The sequence below is a fragment of the Filicampus tigris genome, chromosome 18, assembly GCF_054856515.1.
Source record: "Filicampus tigris isolate MCC_2025a chromosome 18, RoL_Ftig_1.0, whole genome shotgun sequence".
Taxonomy (NCBI): Eukaryota; Metazoa; Chordata; class Actinopteri; order Syngnathiformes; family Syngnathidae; genus Filicampus; species Filicampus tigris.
In genome coordinates this window covers 5553113-5575485 of record NC_141234.1, presented here as the reverse complement: position 1 = coordinate 5575485, position 22373 = coordinate 5553113, and the positions used below count along the sequence as shown (strand labels likewise).

The 22373-nt window shown below is 41.8% G+C and overlaps 3 protein-coding genes across 9 annotated transcripts; 2 read left to right on the top strand and 1 right to left on the bottom strand.

Annotated features, from left to right (window-relative positions):
* The first annotated feature begins 949 nt into the window (after positions 1–949).
* On the top strand, positions 950–8564 carry s100u (S100 calcium binding protein U). Its single transcript, XM_086014467.1, has 3 exons — positions 950–1138; positions 3699–3829; positions 4082–8564. The coding sequence occupies exons 2-3, from the start codon at positions 3710–3712 to the stop codon at positions 4745–4747; spliced, it is 786 nt and encodes a 261-aa protein (XP_085870593.1). The 5' UTR covers positions 950–1138; positions 3699–3709; the 3' UTR covers positions 4748–8564.
* Positions 8565–9614: 1050 nt separating this feature from the next.
* On the top strand, positions 9615–12804 carry s100s (S100 calcium binding protein S). Of its 3 annotated transcripts, XM_086014970.1 has the most exons (4): positions 9662–9742; positions 10937–10987; positions 11323–11476; positions 11569–12804. In XM_086014970.1, the coding sequence occupies exons 2-4, from the start codon at positions 10974–10976 to the stop codon at positions 11746–11748; spliced, it is 348 nt and encodes a 115-aa protein (XP_085871096.1). In that variant the 5' UTR covers positions 9662–9742; positions 10937–10973; the 3' UTR covers positions 11749–12804. The 3 variants fall into 3 exon arrangements, with proteins under 3 accessions (XP_085871097.1, XP_085871096.1, XP_085871095.1); XM_086014971.1 differs by lacking the exon at positions 10937–10987 and having other exon boundaries at positions 9615–9742; XM_086014969.1 differs by having other exon boundaries at positions 9673–11476.
* Positions 12805–16875: 4071 nt separating this feature from the next.
* she (Src homology 2 domain containing E) lies at positions 16876–21707 on the bottom strand. Of its 5 annotated transcripts, none has more exons than XM_086014808.1 (7): positions 21572–21707; positions 21021–21479; positions 20650–20776; positions 19189–19290; positions 18767–18971; positions 18569–18688; positions 16876–17214 (listed from the first exon to the last, which is right to left on the bottom strand). In XM_086014808.1, exons 2-7 carry the CDS (start codon positions 21438–21440, stop codon positions 17031–17033), a joined length of 1158 nt encoding a protein of 385 aa, XP_085870934.1. In that variant the 5' UTR covers positions 21441–21479; positions 21572–21707; the 3' UTR covers positions 16876–17030. The 5 variants fall into 5 exon arrangements, with proteins under 5 accessions (XP_085870934.1, XP_085870938.1, XP_085870936.1 ...); XM_086014812.1 differs by having other exon boundaries at positions 21021–21456; positions 21608–21707; XM_086014810.1 differs by having other exon boundaries at positions 21021–21456; positions 21572–21692.
* Positions 21708–22373: the final 666 nt, after the last annotated feature.

The window sequence follows — 22373 nt, the reverse complement described above, 5'->3', positions numbered from 1 at the left end:
ACCTGCTAGAGAGCTCGATAACAATATCCACCTCATGTTGCTATTGTCTTCACTATCATGTATAGATGACTTACATGTGTCCCATTTGTAAAATAGCACAGGTAAGACCTTTAACAAGCGAATTAACTACAAATTGTCATACAGTAGTCCCCCGCGAATAGTGAAAAACCGTAATTGAGCTACTGAGACCTTGAGTGGGATAACTCCATTTTTGTCATACATCCAACACAAATATGACAGAAAACAAATCATTATAAAATGAGATTAAAGTTGCAGTTTTTCAGAGAAAATGTTGTACCATTATAATATTCAAAAAGAGTCCAGTTGCCTCAATTCGACTTTTGCAGATTACCATGTCTGCAAATGACTGAGATTTGGGGGAAAAAACAATTTTTAGCAAGCATATTGCTATTAATTATTGATTTTGTGACAGTAAATTAAAAAGTATTTACACTATTATGCAAACGCGGTCAGATTTCCATATAATATTTTACAATTATTATGATATTTATTTTCCAAGGGTCATTATCTTTCCTCTACAGAAAGCGCATGTATGTTACCATGTTTTGATGTAAAATTTGTACCTTGAAATTACTTTTTTTTTCCCACCTCACATTCCTGCATGTATGAAAAAACATCATACCTCAAATTAATTCTTTTTGCCTTGTTTTTTTTCTTTCTTGCATGGAGCGAAAAGTGTGTTAAAAAAGCACATGATGCCACTGAGGATGCTTCCACGCCAAAACCACACACCCGTGTGTTTAAATCAACTATCACACACACTCCCGCGCGCACTTACACGCATATGCACTCAAAGTAATTGCAAGCCAAATTCAACTTGCATGATTTCTCTTTGGAAGTTGCCCAGCTGTTCTACGATCCCTCCTCCCTCCCTTTCTGTGTGCTCTTCCAGGTACCCGCCCTTTCACTTGTCAGTGGGGGGAAAAAAGTTTGAAGGGAAGCAAAAAGAAAAAAGAAAAAAAAAAGACAAAATCACGGAAGAGACTTCAGCAGTTGTACGAGTTTGGCAAGTTGCGTGGACTCGAAGCGGGAGTCGCTGCAGCAGTACAGGGAGAAGAAAAGGAGCTCCAAAAGTCACTTTTTGCGCACATTTGCACACTTGTCCAGACGCTTTTCGGTGAGTGGATTTTATGTGCGTGTCTGCTTAGTGCTCGGGAAGTTTGGATCGTCGTTTTGTGCCACGTTTCGACGTATATCCACCCTAAAATGAAAAAAGAAAATAGAAAAGAAAAGAAAGTCACCCCACGGCTTTTTCGATGTGTTCAGTGACCATTTAAAAGGGGGGGAAATTTACAATTTTAAGACCATAACTTTTTTAAACCACCCACCCCCACCCCACGGCGTTTTCTCTTTTCTTTTATCCCCTCTTTTTGCTAATTTGCTTCAGGTTGCTATACGCTTACGCCATTCGTCCAAAGTGCGCAAAAACAGTGCAGGCTTCTTAAAGATGGATCGATTGGCGTTTTGCCGCGCTGTGTCCACCCACCCCGAAGGGAAGGGTGTGGAACCTGAGGCCCGTGGGCCACCCCACACCAACCGCAGCATTCGAACTGCAATAACCGCAATGGAACACCAGGGCCAAAATGGAAAGATACGCATAATTAAGACTAAGAAAAGTTTATGACGTTTTGAAAAGTATATAGATATTTTTTTCTTAATACTAGAAGCCCGTTTGAGATATGTATGTATATATATATATGTATGTATATATATATATATATATATATATATATATAGTATATATATAGTTTGTGCAACATGCTTCACTGCCCATATGTGCTCCTTATGGTTTGTGCACCTTGGCCACCAGGGGACAGTAAAATATAGACATACATAAAAAACAAAGAAGAGTTTCAAAACTAAGTGACTCAGTAAGCTGTAGTAATAGTATCAGTTGAATTGTTTTTTCAGAGGATAAAGAATATATGCCTGTGGGTATTGTTTTAGCCCCATTCCCTTGGATTGGTCGTGTACTGTCCATCTGCTGTGACCTTTCCCGGTCACAACCTCAACATGCTCCTGCGTTAATATTTGATGTTGCGCGTGTATTGCCGTGAGCGTGCGCACACCCGCGGATCACGTTCGCGGTTCGCCCAAAACTGGCCTCGCTCTCTACCGGGCAAGGTAAGAGGAAACCTCCAGTTGTAAGGCGTGTACAATTCAGGAATTGGGCGGTGGGGAGTTTGTTTTTTCTGGGCTCTTAGGACGAATAAGGCAGATTAGTTGGATGCCGTGACGTGGGACAGGTGATGCAAGAGCCACAAGGTTGAATAATTCATGTGAGAATGGACACGTACACGGAGAAGTACGTATTTGTCTTACTTTGGAGTGGTCGCCTTTAGGCTCAGGCTACAAATGATCTGTTGTTAGTGCCCTAAAAACACAGTGGTGGGAAGTAATCAAATACATCTACTTTGGTTGATCGATGGATAGGTAGACAGACACCAGTGTTTGTAATTGTACTTAAGTGGAGAGTGTGAGTACTTTTTTTCCCACTCCTGCCTAATAGTGACAAAGTGCATTTTCATGCAAAAACCCCAACGACATACAAACATTTGACAGCTCACTCCCAGCTCTGTAATTGCTTGCAGCTTGAAGTGCTGCTTGTTTGGCGCCACACTGGCTCCACTGGAGGATGGAAACAACTGAAGTTGCACAAAACAGGGAGGACAGTGGGTCTGTCGCTGCCCAAAACTGCTTTTATTTACTTTCTGTCCCAAATGAGACTGTATTTATTTATTTGTATTTATTTACTTATTAATTATAGCCTTCTCAAGTGCGTTGAGCTAAGAAGTGTAGCTTTTGCGGCACTAGAAGCGCTCTCGTGGCTTTGAGGTAAAAGAAAGAAGGAGCCGCGGTTAGTGGGTTGGCCTGTAAATTCCTGTGCCGCAAAACAGCCGTGAATGGAATTCCTGCAAGGATAAGTCACCCACACACATGCTTGCTTTATATCTTCTGAGCCAAAGGGAACCAAAAGAGGATGTGGAAAAGCTTGCAAAATAAAAGCAGTCACAGCGCTAAACATGGAATGCAAAAGTAGAATGTGTATGGATGTATGGACTGTATGTCTTTTCTTGAAACAACACTATTTCTTTCTTGAAAAAAATAGTCTGTTTTTTTATCCTTGCAAAAAAAGTTGTTGTTTTTGTAAATGTGGTTAATTTTCCTGAAAAATCGGACTTTTTTTGCTGGAAAAAATGACACTCTTCTGGAAACTATACTTCCTTTGAATTTATTTTTTCTTGACAGTAAGTAACTTCATTGGAAAAATGCAACTTGCATTTAGGGAACATTACTTTCTTGAAAAATGCTACTTACATTTGATATGTTTAATTTTTTTCATGAAAGAAAATTGACATATTGGCCTTGAAAACAATCTCCATGTACACAAAAGGTCAGGAGAGCGTAAGGGAGAGTGGATCGGAGACACAAGATGAGCACGGTGGGTAATCCGAGGCGACGGGCGGCGGCGGAAGCCTCACCAGATCAGATGACCTATCAAAGATCGCGGCGGCCATTGTGCCTCTCAATCACACACTCGGCCCTTCTTCCACACGTCACTGTATCACATCAAACTGAATCTTTTTCCACTCGCCGCATTTCAAGGAATCTTGCTAGCTAGCTAATTAGCTATCTATTGTTTGTGTCTCATGTATCTTGTGTGTTTGTGTTGTCAGAGAGGGGAGTCATGGAGGAAGCCATTCAGACGGTGGTCAAGGTCTTCCTGAAGTCGGGCAAAGGGAAGGAAAGTTTGGGACCCAAAGACTTCCAGAACCTGGTCAAGAGCCAACTCAGCAACATCCTGTCGGTCAGGAAACAAAACCAAATTCTAATAATTATCTTTTTCTTTTAGTCCATTATTCAAAAAGTGCATCATACCACAGTGGTTTACAATAATGTTACATTGACTTTTTAGGAAAAAAGCTGCAACGTCGTTTTTGATGAACACAGACATGTTACTCAATTTTAATGTGGTACTTGGAGAGCTAAGTATTTTTTTAGGTGGTACTTGGTGTAAAAAGGTATACGGTATGATTGATAGCAAGTTGTCTCTGTGTAGGACACGGAAAGCAAGGAGGCGGTTAACAACATGGGCAAGGGCCTAGATGCCAACAAGGACGGCAAAGTGGGCTTCGAGGAGTACATGAGGCTGGTGGGCTACCTGGCCAAGGCCGTCAGCGAGCAGCGTTGCCGCGGCAATGACACCCAGCCCGCCCAAAACGCCCAGAACACCGCCGCGGAGAATGCCACCTCGGAGAATGCAGCCCCCAAGGCAGAAACCCCGGAAGTCAAGCTGGAAGCCAAAGCGGATGGAAAGATGGAGGTAAATGTGGATGTGAAGACAGAGGTAGAGGAGAAGAAGGAGGAAGTGGAGAAGCCTGTGGAGGTGACCTTACCAAGCATGAAGGTGACCGCACCAAGCATGAAGGTGACCGCACCAAACGTGGAGTTGACCTCACCCGGTGTGAACGTGTCCGCACCTGGGGTGGACGTGACCGCACCGAGCGTGGACGTGACCTCACCTGGTGTGAACGTGACCTCACCTGGCGTGGGCGTAACCTCACCCAGTGTGGAGGTGACATCTTCAAGTGTGGAGGTGGTGGTGAAGGAGGAGCTCCCTGTGGCGGAGGAGACGGAAAAAATGGCCGAGGAAGTGGCGGAGAAGACAGCCAATGCGGCAGAGGAAGAGGCCGAGAAGAAGCCTGAGGAATCTGCCACCTCGTAGGGGACAATCAATCCATCCATCCATCCATCACACAAATAATAATAAGATGAAAAATAATAATTACACAACATCAACACAAAGAGCCACTACAACAGCTAAAGGCCTAGATTTATGACAAATATATGACCACTAGCTATCTTACTTGATTTATTGAACATCTCGAGGTAGTTTGCTACCTAACAAACTAACTAGCTCTCTTAATAGCTTTTTTAGCTGTCTATCTATCTATCTTATACAAGTACCTAACTTTCTATCTGTGTGAATTTCAATTTGCTAGCCTGACTATCAATATATAGATTTGACCCTAGAAAGCTGGCAAGTCAGCTCTCTAGTTAGCTAACTACCATGAAAACAGTGGTCAGGAGGATACAGAATCATTAGACACCTATATTACAAGCATTATCTAGCTCTATCAAGTTATCTATCACCGTCGTCTGATTACCCTTTTATCTCTTAGCAAGCTGTCTACATACAGGAGCTATCTAACTAGCTATCTACCTTTTTTTGCTGGCTTTAGCTGGATCTAGCTCATTTGTGTTTCACAGCTGTAAAAATAGTTTATTATTTTACAAATTACTACCTACGCCTAAGTAGCCGCTATTACTAGTTATATTCATATATCCAACAGATCTTGAACAAGCAGTTTTCCATAGCCACCTAGCAGACATACTGTAGCAACGTGACAAGATTTTCCAAAAATGGCAGTCTATCAAAATGATAAACCTGGTTGGAATGCTACTTCCACCTGAGTAAAACAGAGAAGAATTCCGAAAACCGGATAAAACCGGCTTCTGGAATAATTTCGTTTTTTGTTTGGGGGGTGAAAAATCAAATTGACTTTTTGAGGAACTTTTTTGTGTAATATCGTCGATCGATTTCAAGGTGTCACTTGTCCTACAAAACTTGCCTTGAATAATGTGAATGAAACATTATTCGCGAGAAGAGCAATTTGGGCGGTAGAATAGGTCAGGTACTTTAATAATGATTTTTTTCCCCCCATTCTGTTTTTCAGAAAATGTTGTCACGTTGTTACCATCATATTTGATAGATATAGCTACTGTATGTAGTTAGCTACCAAGCTGATGCGCTAGATAGCTCAATAGCATTGTATTGCAGCGATTTTGATTCTTGAACATGACCATGACAGAACAATAGTAAGCTAGCTAGTTAGCTCGCTACTTGGCTACCTACCACTAAAGCAGCAGTGACAGGGATAAAGTCCTAACTTTATGACCGCAATCAGTTTTATGACTATGAATTATAAGCATTTGTGTTGTCAAATACCCTAAAACGCTGCCATGTGTACAAGTTAACCACTACACTAAAGTGGCTAAGTAGCTAAACGACCTACCACTGCTAGCATGTGCATGCCACGGAAAGAGCACTAAAGACCATGTTTGACCTTGTATCATGTGAAAATACGGCGGCGTTTACACCCCACCCCCTCTGCTTGAAAGGGAATAGTTAGCATACACCCAGCCATCCTTTTTGCATCCATTTTCTTGACGTTCATGACTTTAATTCCTTTAATGCTAATTAATTTTCCCACTTTTTTGTGACTCCCAAATGCTTTTTGGTGCTGATTTTGGCCTGACAATAAACAAATTGTGATGCCGCTAACAAAACTATGCATCCCTCCTTATTCCCACCCCCTTCTCCTTTTTCTTCTTTTTATATCCTCACTTCACCTGGAAGCGACATTAAACCCCCCGCAGCCACAATTAGACACGGAGATCAGGTGTGCCACTAAATAATTAAAACTCAAGGAGGGAATCCAAAACGATCCTTGTTGGTTACAATGTAGGGGAGGGTGGAAATAGTTCTGAGTGGAAAGAGATTGAGGGTGGATCCTCTCAGATTGGGATTGTAGAATAATTAAAAGAATAAACCACGGAATCGTGGAAGAATTGGTCACGCTGCATTCAGGGATACTGAAATGTTTGATATTCAAAATCAAAATGTAAAATTCCAAAAACCAGTTTGGGAAACCCCACTTTAGTGTCAAAAGTTGATTTATCTTGTTTTTCTTCTCTCCCAGTTTTCTTGAATGCAGAATTGAAGGTAACCACAATCCTATTGTGTACAATTCCACTGTGGGAGTTGTTTGAAAAACATTCCTATCGCCCAGCCTGCTGTTTTTTGTTTGTTTGTGGCCCTCAGTTAGTCTAAAGACCCTGTTTGACCTGCCATTGGATCTCCACCCCGACCGGATTAGACAACACACACCCTTGGGATACACACACACACACACAATTTGCTGAAAGCCATCCCTTCCATCTTGTTTGTCTAGCACTCTGAGCCTCTGAAAAAAAAATCCACCCAATGTCATGAGTTGCAATGCGCTTGTATGAAAAGCTTCCCCTGCGCCTCTTTGTTAATTACGATTTAATGCTTTGTAAATTGTAACGTTGTCAATAATTCAGGCAGGAAAAGGGGCTCATGTTGCACATACTGTAGGCCTTAACACCACTACTAGTAACACAACCACTACGATGTGCACAATGCAAAGTGCTTGGCAAATAAAAGTCATGTGCTCCTGGCACTCCCATTGTAAATATTGCGCACCCTGCTCAGCCTTTATACACCCTTCTTTTTTTTATTATATATATATCACAGTGGTGACTAACATTGGGCATTTGGGGCTTCTGTTTTTTATAAACCTGTGTGTATATCTATTAAACTGAATACAGTGAACCCTCGTTTATTGCGGAAGATACATTCCAGACCGACCAGCAATAGATGAAAATTTGCAAAATAGAGAGACCCAAAAACATTTTTAGAGTATTACTCCTTTCATGTGATTTAATGACATTTAAATGTATTCAAAACACTTTTAAAAGTATTCCTTAGTGCCTGTTTGCACCGTCAAGAAATGACGGCATAACATCACTTAGAGGAAATGAAAACTTTCTCATGAGGACAGTACTTCAGTAGTTCAACATCTGCTAGCTTAATGCTAACATAGAATGCATATGCAGACTAACAGAAAATAGCATAGATGATGACGGCAATTACAAACCTTCAAACAACTGCTGGAGCAAACATGGCGCAACAACACATACAAAGAGTGCATGCAATTATATTCTCGGGCATTCTCTATGTAGGAGACCTTCTCTGCCTCTTCTTCTCTTCTAGTGCAGCTCAGGATGTTGTGGCACATCATGCTACTTGCGCTTGAGGTCCAAAACTCTAAATTCAAATTTGCCGTAAAAAAAAAAAAAAATTGTGATATAACGTGGGTTTACTGTACTTTCCTTTTCAAGGTACTTCCTGTAACTAATAGCAACATATCAGTCCAGCATCCTGTGTACATAAGGCATGAATGTGTGTGTTATTGTTGCGATCTTTGCAGGCTTTAAATGTGATCTTTGGTCCATTGTGGGAAAAAAAAGGGAAAACTGGATTGATGAATTGACAGTGAACCTCATACCTCAGCCTGGAAACATCTCATTTAGTCTTTTGTCGATTGCTTTTTTTCGTGAGCCGCGCCTAAAAACGCTAACTCCATGCAGATGTAGAAAAACACGCCGGAGAGGAAAAAGCAGCAGGGAGTGTTTGCAAACATGTCCTCACTCAAGATGGAAATGAAGATAAAGCGTCCGAGAGATACTGTGCAGTCCTGTAATGTGCCAGCGAACCAACAAATGCCAGAGTGTGTGTCACTGTGTGTGCGTGTTAAGCATCTCACTCTACTGTCCCGGGTGTCGCTATATTAGCAATCCATCAATTCCTACAATGTAAACGCTGTATCATTTTAACGCTTTAGAAATGTGTTATCGCTGATCATGAATAATAAAACTGTGACAACCTAGCCCAACCACTTTGCTGTCTGTGTCTTCTTGACCACAATCTGTCTGATGCATATGTGGGATACACTCTAATTCTGTCATGATACAGTAGAATGATACAAGGATCGATACATGGATAACTAAATTTTATAATCAAAGAAAGTAAACTTTTCTTGAATCATTTTTTGGGCTGATTCCGAATCTGCCCTCGTTTTTGTTTTTGTTTTGCTAGAACATCAGGGTTTTAAAAATATAATTATTTAATATGTAATATATTTACTAATATTAATAAATTAAGGTTTAGGTTCAGCGTCAACGTCATAACTATACATTACAATGCATCATGGTAAAATGGGTTGGGGAGGTGTTGAGGACAAGCTAAAACGTAATCATTGACAGGGGGGGACGGCTGCTTGCGGCTGTGATGGCCAGGCCCGAAAATACACCTGCCGATCAGGAAAATTCACATATTTTTCTGAAAATTCCCAATGGCCTCCCCGCCCCTGCATGGAACGATATTCGACACATAGACATACATGGATTAATACACGCATACAACTGCGTGGATTGACACCAAGTACTTTGATTGATAAATAATATATGGAAGGATACTAGGATTGATACATCAAAATCACGGTGATACATAGAAAGATACAGGGGTTGATATGAGGAAACATACATATTGATACATAGAAAGATACTACCCAATTGATACATGATACATAGAAGGCCACATGTACATATGGAATCATATACAGTATGTATAGTATACCAATCCAGGGGTACAGAGGTCGATATGTGGATACATTAAACGATACATAGACGAATGAATACTGTATATCGATAGACAGACAGTACATGGACAATTAGAAAGAGACACGGCTAGATAAGTGGTTCACATACGGATACCTAAGAAGATACATACTGTACACTGTACAGTTTATTCATGAGGAGGTAAATGGAGGACATTTCAGTGTGTTTTTCCACCCTTGACCGCAACGGACAGAAGACACCTGCAAGGATATGTCGGTCCAGGATGATAAGAAGAAGGCCGAAAGGGGACAGGCTGGGTGAAGGACGTTTGAGGAGGAGGAGGAGCGGGAACGAGGTGATATTTAAGCCAGTGTCCTACTCTGTCCTCATCCATCTCTGCCTTGGCTCGCGCTCCCTCTGCATCTTGTCCAGCAATCGGGAGGCCCTCCGCCAGGTAAGACATTCAAAGACAATCATTTTCCCCTTGGCAAAAAGTACCGGAATTCATTGTTTAAAAAACTACTTGTGTGTTATTGTAGTCATTTAATCATGTACAAACTGAGAGGCAATTGAATCAGAAAGAATTTCGCTTCAGAAAAGGTCCTGCATTCCTATTATTGGATTTCTCCCGATTTGTGGTCCCCATTATTACGGGGCTTCTCCCGATTTGTGGTCCCCATCCACAAAAGCTGTGTATGTTTGAACAGACATTTCATGTTGGCATACAGTCATGATTATCTGAAAACAATTTTGGAATAGCTCCCGCATTCTTACTTTGGGGGTTCTCCCAATTTGTGGTCCCCACGCTGCTGGAGCTCCCCATACTGTGTCTGTTTAAACGAACTGTTGTCTGAAATATATGCACTAATAGCAGAAAAAAAATCCTACTTCAGAGAAGCTCCTACATTAATATTTTCTCCTGATTTATGGTCCCCCACATTCCACGAGTTACCGGAGATGTGATTGTTTAAACAGACAATGTCTTCATACAGGCATTAACACCAGCAAGAATCCTGCATCAGAAAAGCTTCTGCATTTATATAATGTGATTTCTCCTGATTTGTGGTCCCCAAATGCCACAAGCGGTCGCCATGATGTGACTACTTTTCTCATACTCATAAATAAGAGATAAAAATCAGCTTTCGAACATCTCATGCATTGTTATTATGGGTTTTCTCCTGATTTGTGGTCCCCGCGATGTGACAGTTTTTCGAAGCTTTGTGTTGTGTTTTTCTTTCAATTGTTTTTTTTTCACTCATCCTGTTCTATTGTCTCGGCTCTTTCTTGTCCACCGTCATTTCAACCTACACGCTACGAAGGTTGATCTTGTGAATGCTAGGCTCTAAAAATAGCTTTGGAGTTTCGTGATGTTGGCTGACTAAGCGAGTGTGGAGGCCTCGTCTCATCGAGCACCTCAGGTTACTCGGCCTCTTAGCGTCCCAATCACCAGGTGAGGTTTGTGTTTCACTGCCGGTGTCCATTTGGGATAATTACACGCACTATAGGGAGAGCAATTTGATCCTTGAGCGTGAGTTATTTTTATGAGTTGACAGGATCTCTTTGACTGTTTTGAACTCCTGTTTCAGAGGTCTGCGTGTTGTTTTCTGTTGCGTTTGATTGACAGTGAGTTGTCTGTGTCTGTGCACAGTCTCCACAGCGCCGCGGTCGCAGCAGAAAGCGCCAAGATGCCTGACACAATGTGTGTAAGATTGTTTGAAAGCCTCCCCCATCAAAAAAGCTGACCTAATGCATCTTTACACTAACACACAAACAGACACACACACGCACGCACACTTCCTGGTTTATTGTCCCCATTCCATTCCGACAGACATACTGATGTTTTGACCCTCAACACGACCTCTCTTCTTCACCTTCCTATCCATGTATGAATCTTTTATTGGTGGCTCCGGAACCCACGGCCTTGCTCGCCGATGTGAGCGCACATGCTAGCCGGTTTACGCGGGGATCCGGAGCGAGCATTTGGCGGCCGAGCCTAACTGTTTTACCTGTTTTACCGCCCGCCCTTTCCCTTAGCATGTCCAAGGAGCCCTCTTCCAACCTGGAAAGCGCCATGCAGATGCTCATCAAAACCTTCCACAAATACTCGGGCAAGGAGGGAGACAAGTACACGCTGAGCCGGGGTGAGCTCAAGGAACTGCTGCTGGAAGAGCTGGGAAGCTACTTAGGGGTAAGCGCTAGTGTGCGTAAGGTATGCGCGGACAAGTACAAACAGGCGAACCGCAAATGAAAAGGCCCGCATTCTCAATGCCATTCCGACAGAATTCCAAAGACAATGAGGCGGTGGAGAAGGTGATGAACGACCTGGACGCCAACAACGACGGTGAGGTGGACTTCACCGAGTTCATCATTCTGATGGGCGCCCTCACCGTGGCCTGCAACGACTTCTTCCTGGAGTTCAAGACGGACGACAAGCCCAAGGGCTGCGAGTCGGCGGAATAGGAAGAAAGGGGAGGGAGGGGGTTGAAGGAAGGAATGGGGAGGGGGAGGGACATGGGTGGGTGGGGTTTGAGGGGAGTTAAGGGTTATAAATCACAGGAGATGAGGAACATTTTTCTGGGGCCTTGCGCAATGTTTAAACAACACATGTACAGTACTGTGCAAAATGACAAAAGGTAGGACGCGTACGTCACTGTATATACAATGTGCCCGGAGTCTCCTCTTGGCTGCACTTTGCCCTCAGCCTCCACCCAAATGAAATTAGTCTCCTCAAAAGGAAGACCCACATCTTTTTGGTTATCTACCATTCGAGTGGCTTTGACAATGCCGACCATCACGATTGTATTCGAAGAAATAAAACATGCTAACATTAGCTTAGCCTGTCTCCACTTGGCTGCATTTTGCCCTCAGTCTCCTCCAATGTGTTTCGCTCATCCCAACTGATGCATCCGTGCGGTATGGTTTTCGCAATTTCCATTCATTCACCGCAAGATGGTACCACGCACTACAATGTTAGCTTAGCCTGCGGTGCTACACTCCACAGTCTCAACTTGATTGCATTTTGCCCTCAGTCTCCTTTCAAGTGAACAAGTCCTTTGTATTCCTCCATTGTTCCTCGCTCAATGCGACGGATGTGTGGTGTGGTTTTCACAGTGTCTGTCCCCTTGATGTTTTTTTTGTCACTTGCCTTGGACGAGGTCTTCTGAAGTAATTCTAGCTAAATGCTACAATATCAAACAACTTTTACACAGTACTGTATACATTGCGGCTCAAGTTTATGGGTTCCCACACAAACTCGAGGGTCTTTGAATGCAACGTGTTTTTTCACTCCTCAAAGCACAACGTGCAGGCTTTTTGAATGTATCGTGCGCTGAAAAAGAGTTACACTGTTTGCACGGGACTAGAATCTGAGCATAATATTGAATCATGGCTGATTATATTATTGTGTTTAGCACTGGAATGTTTTTCTCTCCTTCTTGCGCCTTTTTTGTAATCTTTTTTTTTTTTTGGTAATGACTCATGCATTCTTTCCAATTATTAAATGTGATATTTAACCAAGTGGTAGTTACTCTTTCTTGTCCTACTTCAAGAAAAAAAAAAACATTTCATTCATATTGTGTGTAGGTAGGTAGGTGTGAGTGCGTGTGCATGTCACTGTGCATGTGTGTGTGTGTGTGTGTGTGTGTGTTTATTGGGGATTCCCACCGAGCATTCCCACATCCTGCCAACAATATCCTGCAAATCTTGTTGAGACTAAGCTGACCCAGATGTCGGACTTGGAGCCACGTGGAAAACGTTTGACAAAGCGAGGGGACGCGGGGGAACGGAAAAGAAGAGAAGATGGAAAAAAAAAGAAGCCTGGCTGTGTGTGTGTTGTGAGAGTGTGGGTGAGTGAGTGACTGAATTCAATTCATGGCGTACAGCAGACAAGTATGTTGCTTGGAAGGCAGCACTATAATCATGCAGGAATGTCCAAGTTGTGACTTTGTACAAAAAGACTGTCCTTCACAGGGCCCTGTGTGTGCGCACACGCACACAGACACACACACACAGATACATCACACTAGTGTAGAAAGAAAAGAACACATGCGCAACAGCATCCTGGAAATGTTGTTGACCAAAAGGACCTCACAAAGAAAAATGGCCCTCCAATAAAATGAGACAAGACAGGGTCTCCATAAGCATATAAAGACAAGAACACACACACACACACACACAAGACCATCCAAAACTTCCCAAACAAAGCAAAACGTCCCTATAAACAAATAAAAACAGAAATACACGCACAAGCTTTTGCAGAGAAATGCTGATTCTTTCTTGCCATCATCAAGTGGGCGGAGTCCACTGCTTTCAAGCCTCCTGTGATTTGCCGGTTTGAATGTGTGACATTTGACACAGTTGGAGTGCAAAGTGTTCTGTTAAGTCTGTTGTGGCCTAAAGGGAAAAAACTTTGCCTCGCACTGTCATTTACCGGTTTGTGACTTCAAAGGAGCTCAAATAAATGCGACATGATAAAGGAGCGTCTGCTCGCATGCGGTTGTTGTCTTGTCAAAAATTATTTATGAGCAATTAGCGTCGTATTTACACCAACAATATTGATCTCCTCCCTGTGGTTCCCTTACATCAACAAATGTCTCGGTGGCATGCTGAATGTATAACTATATAACTAAAGTGGGAACGTTTGAAAAAATGTATTATATGGGGTACGGTACTTTTTAAAAAAAGCAATACAGTGGAACATTCTGGTGGAATTATATGGGGTAAGGCTGCCGTCTTCAAGATATGCATGTGTGCTACTACATGCCAATTTCATTTAGGGGAAACATATTATATGAGGTATGGTTGGTGTAAAAAAAAAAAAAGGAAAAAAAAAAATGAGTAAATATAAAGGCTTCATTACTTTCTTTGACTAAAGCCCCGCCTCATATGATTCAACTATTCAAAACTGAATTATCTAGCACATGCAAATGCTTTGGCAACCTGACCCCATAGATGATCAAAAGCACTTTTCAAACTGTAATCTAAACCCCGTTGCCCTTCAGGTGGCTCTGCGTGAAAAGCATTCAGTTTGTGGTGTGGCTTTCGCAGCAGCGTTGACCCATCTGGGCCACCGTCGTGCCTTCAGGTAATCAATGCGTCACGCGCTAGTGAAGAGGGACTACGTGAGTGCTCATTAAATGACGCATCCGGGTGTAGAGTGGAGCCGGCGGCTCTATTAACATATATGAAATGAAAAACAGATATATCGGATAACGGCTCGTGATTGACTCCTGCTCTTCGGGATGGAATCGGAGAAGCGTTCCTCGGGCTCGTGAAATGCATCTCCATGCAATGGAAAGGAGACCTGACGGGCTCCCTGGAATCCGGATACGTATTATTCATTACGACGCTAACAATTCATAAAGAGCACAAGCAATAAAAGTGATAGTCATCTCGACTCGTCTTGAAAACGCCGCCGCAGCAGAGGGCTCGCGGTTACTCGGGGTGAAGGGAAATCAATAGCCAAGTGGACGTTTTTTTTTTTTTTTTTTTTTTCGCTTGCTCAATGGCGCCCCCTCGAAAGCTAGAAAAAAATTCAGCTATCAGTGATTGACGTGGAATTGTGTGGGCATCTCACTGGTGCCTAAAAATGAACAGGAAGTCTAGACATTATGGTTTAAAGCAGCCATTTTGGTACAAATTCCAGGACTCAAACTTTGACGAACTCCTACAAGGGAATTCACCAAAAATGAGCCCTTGAACAGGTAGGCAGATGGTTAATGTTTAATTGCCAAGCATCATTTTTTTTTCTGAAAACTCCTAAAACTCACTCAGTGGTGCCTCATGAAAAGCTAAAAAAAATTCAAGGACCCTTGGAAGAAAATGAACAGGAAGTCAGCCATTTTGGTTCAAAGTCTCAATTTTTGGCCAATTCCAATCGACCAACTTCTTAGGGAAACGCAGACAAATGAGCCAAAATCAGAAGCAAGTAGCCGAGATAGATGGGTAATGCTAAATTGCATTTTTTTGGCCTATGCCATCTAATGTAGGCTCAGCACGGTGTCAAATTTTGCTGAAAAAAGGGGAGTAAGGGGTTAATTCATCAGTGGTTGTGAGTCATCAAATTCACAGCCGTGCCTCACCTACATGCAACTTGAAAACTAAAGCCTTTCGCAATTTATCATCACCCATCTGCCTAGAACACATGGTTAAAATTTAGTGGCAATCTGACAAAAATTTCAGAAGAATTCATCTTTGAAAAACCCTTGATCCCCCCCAACACACACACACACACACACACAAAAACAACAACCCTGCTTCAAAACAAAATGGCGGACTTCCTGTGTTGTTTCAGGCATGGCTTCTTGAGATTTTTTTCGTGGCTCTACTTATGATAGATATTGCTCTTAAATTTCACGATGATGAGTAAAACTGGCTTTGGGGGATGAATTTTTTAAAAAGAGCCAACAGAGTCGGCAGGATGTCGCAATGCCAACTTTGTGTACGCTGTTGAGCGTGAGGGTGTAATATTAACGTCTGTAGCCTCATTCAGTCATCTTTTGTCAGGAGGCCGTTTCTTCGGGGGAGCGCGACATGTTTTGACGCTCTGATCGTCCCCTCCGAGAGCAGACAGCAACAACGCCCACCGCCTGTGTTTTGCTCTTCTCATTATTGATGAATTTGGGACCAGTGTGAGAGATTTAGGAGCTTTTTAAACGCCTTGCGCGTCATCTCAACAAATCTCAAGAAATTCAAACAAGCTGGGGTGTGACTGGCTTCAGCAACATCTGCAATCCATCCGCCAGACCTTGGCCAATAACGACAATCCGGCTTCCTTTCGAGGATGGCGGGCAGCCAGCGTGATGCAACTTGATTTACGTGCCTTTTTTTTTTTTTTTTGGTCCGCCTCATGGTAAAGCTTGCTCAGGTTCATTTGAAGTTCAACTATTTGAATTGAATCTAATTTATAGCAAAGGCCAAAACAATGGCATGATTGCAAATGTATGTCACGACATCATTTTTTTTTTAATGGAGCTGTAAAATGTCTTCTGTTTAACTGCTATGGTGTTAGACATCAGGAATAAATAATAAGCAAAAGGATGTTCATTCATTATTTAATCACTTGTTAATTTTCAAGAAATTATGCACACTTCTTCGGGAAATAGCAATCAAAATGTAGGTCCGTGACAGCGCAAAACCTTCAGGCTTCAGCTTGTACGCAAACAGAAATGTCAGGAAAAGCCTACTAGAACAGCTGCAATTTATATGGGGTTGATCAGACGCACTTTAACTGGAGGCAAGTGTGGGCTTTGTTGGTTCAACGGGTTTAAAATGTGACACGTATCTAACTTGCTCCCATCGCTTGCCCGCATCATTTTATGTTTCTTGTTGCTCCGAGGCATCATCAAATCGCTGCTGTGTTATCTTATCTGCAAGTGCTATGACAAGCGTTTTATTCCTGGCTTTTTCCTGCAAGAGACACAAACGGTTCTTTGTTGATGGGAAAGGTGGTGCAGTAATGAAACATGGCCACCAGAGGGAAGCAGTTTAATTGTATATATATATATATATATATATATATATATATATATATATATATATATATATATATATATATATATATATATATATTTTTTTATTTTTTTATTTTTTTATTTTTTATTTTTTTTCTTAATTATATATATATTTTATCATAATGATTTTGAAAGAATTTTTTTTTCAGTGGAGGTTTTTGGTCCCTAAAAGCCCTGAGGTGACGTTGTATACCTGAGTGAGTGTGATGTAGGCGGAGGTGGGGGTGTGGGCTAAAGAGTGCGAGGCACGGGGTGCATCAGGGTCATGTGCTGGGCGCCGGTGAAAGGCAACCGGCGGGTGCGGTAGTGGTGCACCACCTCGGGGATGCTGGGGAACACGCAGCTGTTCTGCTCCAAAGTGAAGCCGTTCTCTTTGGTCTGCGCCACCATGATGTGGACGCAGCCATGACTGGTTCTGGAGCGAAAACACACACACACACAGCATTCTTATTTTCAGTTTGATCATTTTGGGAATTTTTGTAGCTGTTAGTTTGTGGGTCATTTGATTTTAATTTATAAGATAAGATAAGATAAGAATGCCTTTATTGATCCCACAGTGGAGAAATTTTCATTGTTACAGTAGCAAAGATATAGGTCACACAGGGGCGGCGGCATAATGTGGCCATTAATGTATAACATTGACGGCAAACATTTATAATCAAACCTATGTAGATATACGCAGTAACATGTGTATATACACATGTGTATACACACCAACCTACATCTACATAAAAAATATGAGGAACACTCATTTCGGCCTGTACATAGTACAGAGGAAAAAATACTCTAAGTGACGGTGCTGCAGTGCTGTAGTGAAATGTAAGGAACAGCATTGGATAAAAATAAAACTAGACTAACAGTAGTGGGGAATATTGGGTATTGCACGATATGAGCTCAGGTGCAGGACTGCACAATTGCGCTAATGACCGCCAGTTCGTAGAGACTACACAATGTTCTTGTTAAAGAGTCTGACAGCAGCAGGCAAGAAGGAACGGCGGAATGGCGGAATCTGTTTCTTTTTATTTTTGGTACGGTTATGTTCATCATTTCCTCCTTGTTCTGGTTAATTTGATACTAAAATGTAAGTTTTATTTTTGTTTTTTTTGGACAGTGATAGGCAAATGAATATTATACATATGGATTTTTTTAGATATTTTTTAAAATAAAATATTAAAAATAAAACTGTTGTATTACAACCAGACACTTAGTTAAGAAAGATAATAAATTTACATTAAATTAAATTCCCAGATTTTCTCGTCAACCATGTCCATGCAATTTGTGCAATTTGAGACGCTTATTTATTTAGGCATTTATTTAGGTGTTTATTTTATTTTTATTGGAGTATAACTTTTACAAATGTCATCATTTGTCAGCCATTTGTGACATTTTTTTAATGAAAACCTTTATTAAAATTAATCCCAGCTGATCACTGGAGACACATTATGAAATTTAATTCAATCTTTAATTAACATGTTAATGTCAACTATATCCACACAATTTATCTGAAAAAAGTACCTTTTATTAATATAGATATTTTTTTACGGTTAGTATTTTATCAAAAGAAAATCATTCTTATATTGTTTTGATTCATGAATATGGACATTCTAAATAATACATTTTAAATAGTTTGATTGCAGAATTATTGGAGGTTGCAAATAAAAAAAACATAGAATTCAATTATTTTCATTAACTAAAAATCCACAAATAAAGCATATGTGGTCCAAATGCATTGGTAGCTCATTTGGGAAACACCCCCAGGCAACACTCACTTGAGGGCAATGGAGTATTTGGTGCTGTCCGATTCGCTGTTCCGGACCAGGAAGCTGGCCTCTTTGCAGGCCTGCAGCTGAAACTCGGCCTCCTGACGGGTCACGCAACCATGGTACCATCTGAGATACAGATGCAAATCAAGGGCAATAATATGAATGCAGCAATGCCACCACCTTGTGAGTGTTTGGGGTGCTTACCTCTGTTTCTCTAGAGGTTGTGCTGGGTCAACAGAACAGTTGAGAATTTCGATGCCACTCCCAGGAGTGGCGGAAGATAACGGGGTCTGCGTGGAGGACCTCAAGATTTTCTGCGTCCAGCTTTTCTGCCTCGTGTGCTGCTGATGCTGCATTTGTCTCTGTCGGGCGTTGTCTTTGGGCGAACCCTCTGGGTTGTCAAAGTGAGCTGCAGGGCCAAGAGTGGTGCCGAATTGTCAGTCGGGTTGACTAGACACTGTACGTTTAATTAAGTACACCTGCGCCAAGATCCAACAAGGAAATGTTGTGGTTTATCAAAATGTTTATTAATGTGGTTGGAGCTTGGAATGGAAGTTTGGGAACCCCTACTATAGACTGTGCAGGCCTACTTACTCTTGTGGCATACAAAGATCTGGTGCGTGTACCTTCGCCTTCTCCACTTCCCTCAGGCTGACCACCCTCCATTACGACCTGACCCCCTTCCATTTGCACTCGCAGGAGGTCTTTGGAGCCCCGACGTCTGATTTCTACAAGAGACACAATGCAATAACAAAGATTAAAGTCACGTCTGCATCAAAGCTGGCCTGAATGGGCCTAACGGAACCCCTGTGACACTTCCTCTGAGCAGCTGATGACGCTGTGGAAGACTGGGAAAAAAAAGAATGCTTATATATTATTTAGCCCTTTAGTGCAGGGAAAGAACAATATTTGGTGCTAAATGCCACATGCATCACTAGGTAGGCAGCAGAGTCATTTGCACAATAGCAGTATAATTTACAATAATAACAAGTACATTGCAAGAAACATATAATACATATGAGAGACATTAGCATGATAACTTTCTAATATAATGAAAACAATTAGTCTGGTAGGGCGATAGGAAAGCCATTAGAACATCTTAACATCAAAGAAATAAAATAAAACAAAGGAATACATTTCATCTTTTAAAAAATCAATAAAATGCAATTAATTGATCATTTCATTATACAAAATGTTTGACGATTATGTTTTAAGAGTATTGATTGAATGGCAAAATTCATGTGTCCAAGTAAACTTGTCTTATATCCTTAATGTGCAATTTTTAGGTGTTTTTCTACTGCTCTCCCTGTCCTTCAGCTGCTGAGTGAGGCAGAGAAAAATGGAAACCAGAAAAATAAATGCAATAAACATAGTTAATATGAAATTAGTGAAACCAACATAAAGTTACGGCATATATCTTGTATGCAAACCCATTATTAGAGTCAATTATTCTGTGTTATTGCCATACTGCACTGTCCTTCATCTGCTGTGTGGGGCAGCGAGTTTCAATAGATTGTGTCGCACGAATTTTGCCTAGAACCAGCAACCCGGTGCCATGTTATTGAAATATGTGCCACTTTACAATGGGAACCTCAAAGTCTTTTTGTCATCTATATATTATTACATTGTCCCACATTATTCGTCATATTAAAAAAAAAAAAATCCACTATGTGGACTAAGCGTCTTGTTGACATCCCGTAAAAGAGATTTAAGCCCCGTGCATTGACTCAGCCACATCATCACATCCGGGAAGTACACTAAAGACAAAAACACATAAACCCCGTTGGCATTGTGCGAGGGTTCAGACAATAGTGTGATGCAATGAAAGGTGGGGGGGAAATGTGACTGCATGATGGACTGCCGCTCTTCCTGGATGTTGGGAAGTTTTTGGTAAATGGACCGCCACCTCCATATAGGGTTGAGGAGGAGGAGGTGGGCATTAGGAGCCCACTTCCTTTGTGGAGAATAGCACCGGGAAACAGAGACAGGAAAGAGGAAACTACACCCATTGTTTGAAGGCCCAGCAGTTGCCGCGGCAACCCCAGGGGGTTCCACACAGCGGAGAGAAATTGGTGAAAAATACATACCGGTGATCATCTGTTGGGCGTCGTAAGGCTCCATGTAGCCATCGTTGTCGCCCGTTCGTTCCGATTCTCGTTGCTCTCTGGTCTGGTGGGCGTCGAAGGGGTCCGCGTAGTCCTCCAGGATCGTTACCTTGGGAACACAGGGAAAACATTTGCGACTATTTGACAAAATGTCATCCTTGAAATTCTCCAAAAGTGATCAAAAAAATGAATGGGAATTGACCAGAGCAAGCAGGCTTCCATGTGTGTTTGGATGCTAATGTCATTGGCTCATACATTATACAGCAATAGTAGCAATAAAATGAAAGCTATTTTTTCCCAACAATATACAAAATGTACAAAAAAACATTGTAACATATTATTCAAAAACATACCGTGTCAGTTTTGTACTGCTGCGCTTGTTTGTCCACATCCGGCACCTCTTGGTAACTGATGACGGTACCGGCGTCAAAGTTAGGGCTCTTGTCCAGCGTGTGCACACGGATCATTCTGCTGATGTAAGCACCGCTCGCCTTACTCTTGCCGTTCCTGACCTCCTCCGACGCCACCATCGCCGGCTCCGTTCTGGAATTCTTGCGGCCTTTCCCGATTAGGAGGAGGCTCTCCCGTACTTTGCTGTCCTTCTGGCCCCTGCTCAGCTCAGTGGCTGAGTTCTTGCGGTTCTGTCCCGGTAGGAGGATGGACCCGACTAGTCCGCTGCCATCCGCGGAGGAGTTTTTAAGACTCGTCTTGAAGGTGGATGTTTTAGTACTGTTCTTCAGGTTGATGGGGAACTCCTTGAACCACCTCGCCATGGCTTCTCCTCAAAATCTGGTAGTCCATCAAAGAATGTCCTTAGAGCATGTCAGAAATACATTAATACGCCACCTGAGCTTAAAATCAGCAGTTTTATATGTCTATTTTTGAAAAATATAAAGTAGCCAACCATGTTTACTTAACCCATTTGGGATTTATCTTGCACCTCAGTCCGCCTTCTCTTCTTTTTCTTGATTCTGAATGGTGAGCTCATTCCCAGGATGCTGTTTACACTTTTCCCAAGTCGCAACGAGGCTTCAGACTGCGCTTGGAGAGTTGAAAAAAAAAAAAAAAAAAGGAAGGAGGGAGTTATTGAAGTCAAAAAGGGGTGGACCACCAGGTGGGCGGTCATGAACATTTAACAGTGGCTTGATAGTCATTGTGCATGAATGAATTAACCACAAAACAGCGATTTAATATGCATTTTAATGTTTAGAAACTATTTATGGCATCTAATTTGTCAAATAATTGCAAAAAAATAATTTCCTATTTAAAAAAGTAAGGTGGGGCACTTAAAAAAATCAGACATAATGGGCTTGAATGTCCTGTTTTAGCCCCATCACATGAAGGTTATGATTTACAGACATACCTTGAGATACAAGGGCCCTGATTTATGAGATTTTTGAGATACAAGATGTCGATGGGCCAATTTTTTGCTTTGATTTGAGAACAAAAATTTTAGACAAGAGCGCTTTATGGTGCCAGTGAACTCACTTCACAACAAGTTACTGTTGGACAGATTGAACAATTCATCAAAAAAGAAGCTAACATCTCTTTATTGCCAATCCCAGTTGATGTTTACGAAACATAAAACAACATAAAACATAACAATTGCTTTAAAGCTGGGGTCACCAAGTCCGGTCCTCAAGGGCACCTATCGTGCATGTTTTCCATCTCTCCTTGCTGCAACACATCTGTTTCAAATGATCTGT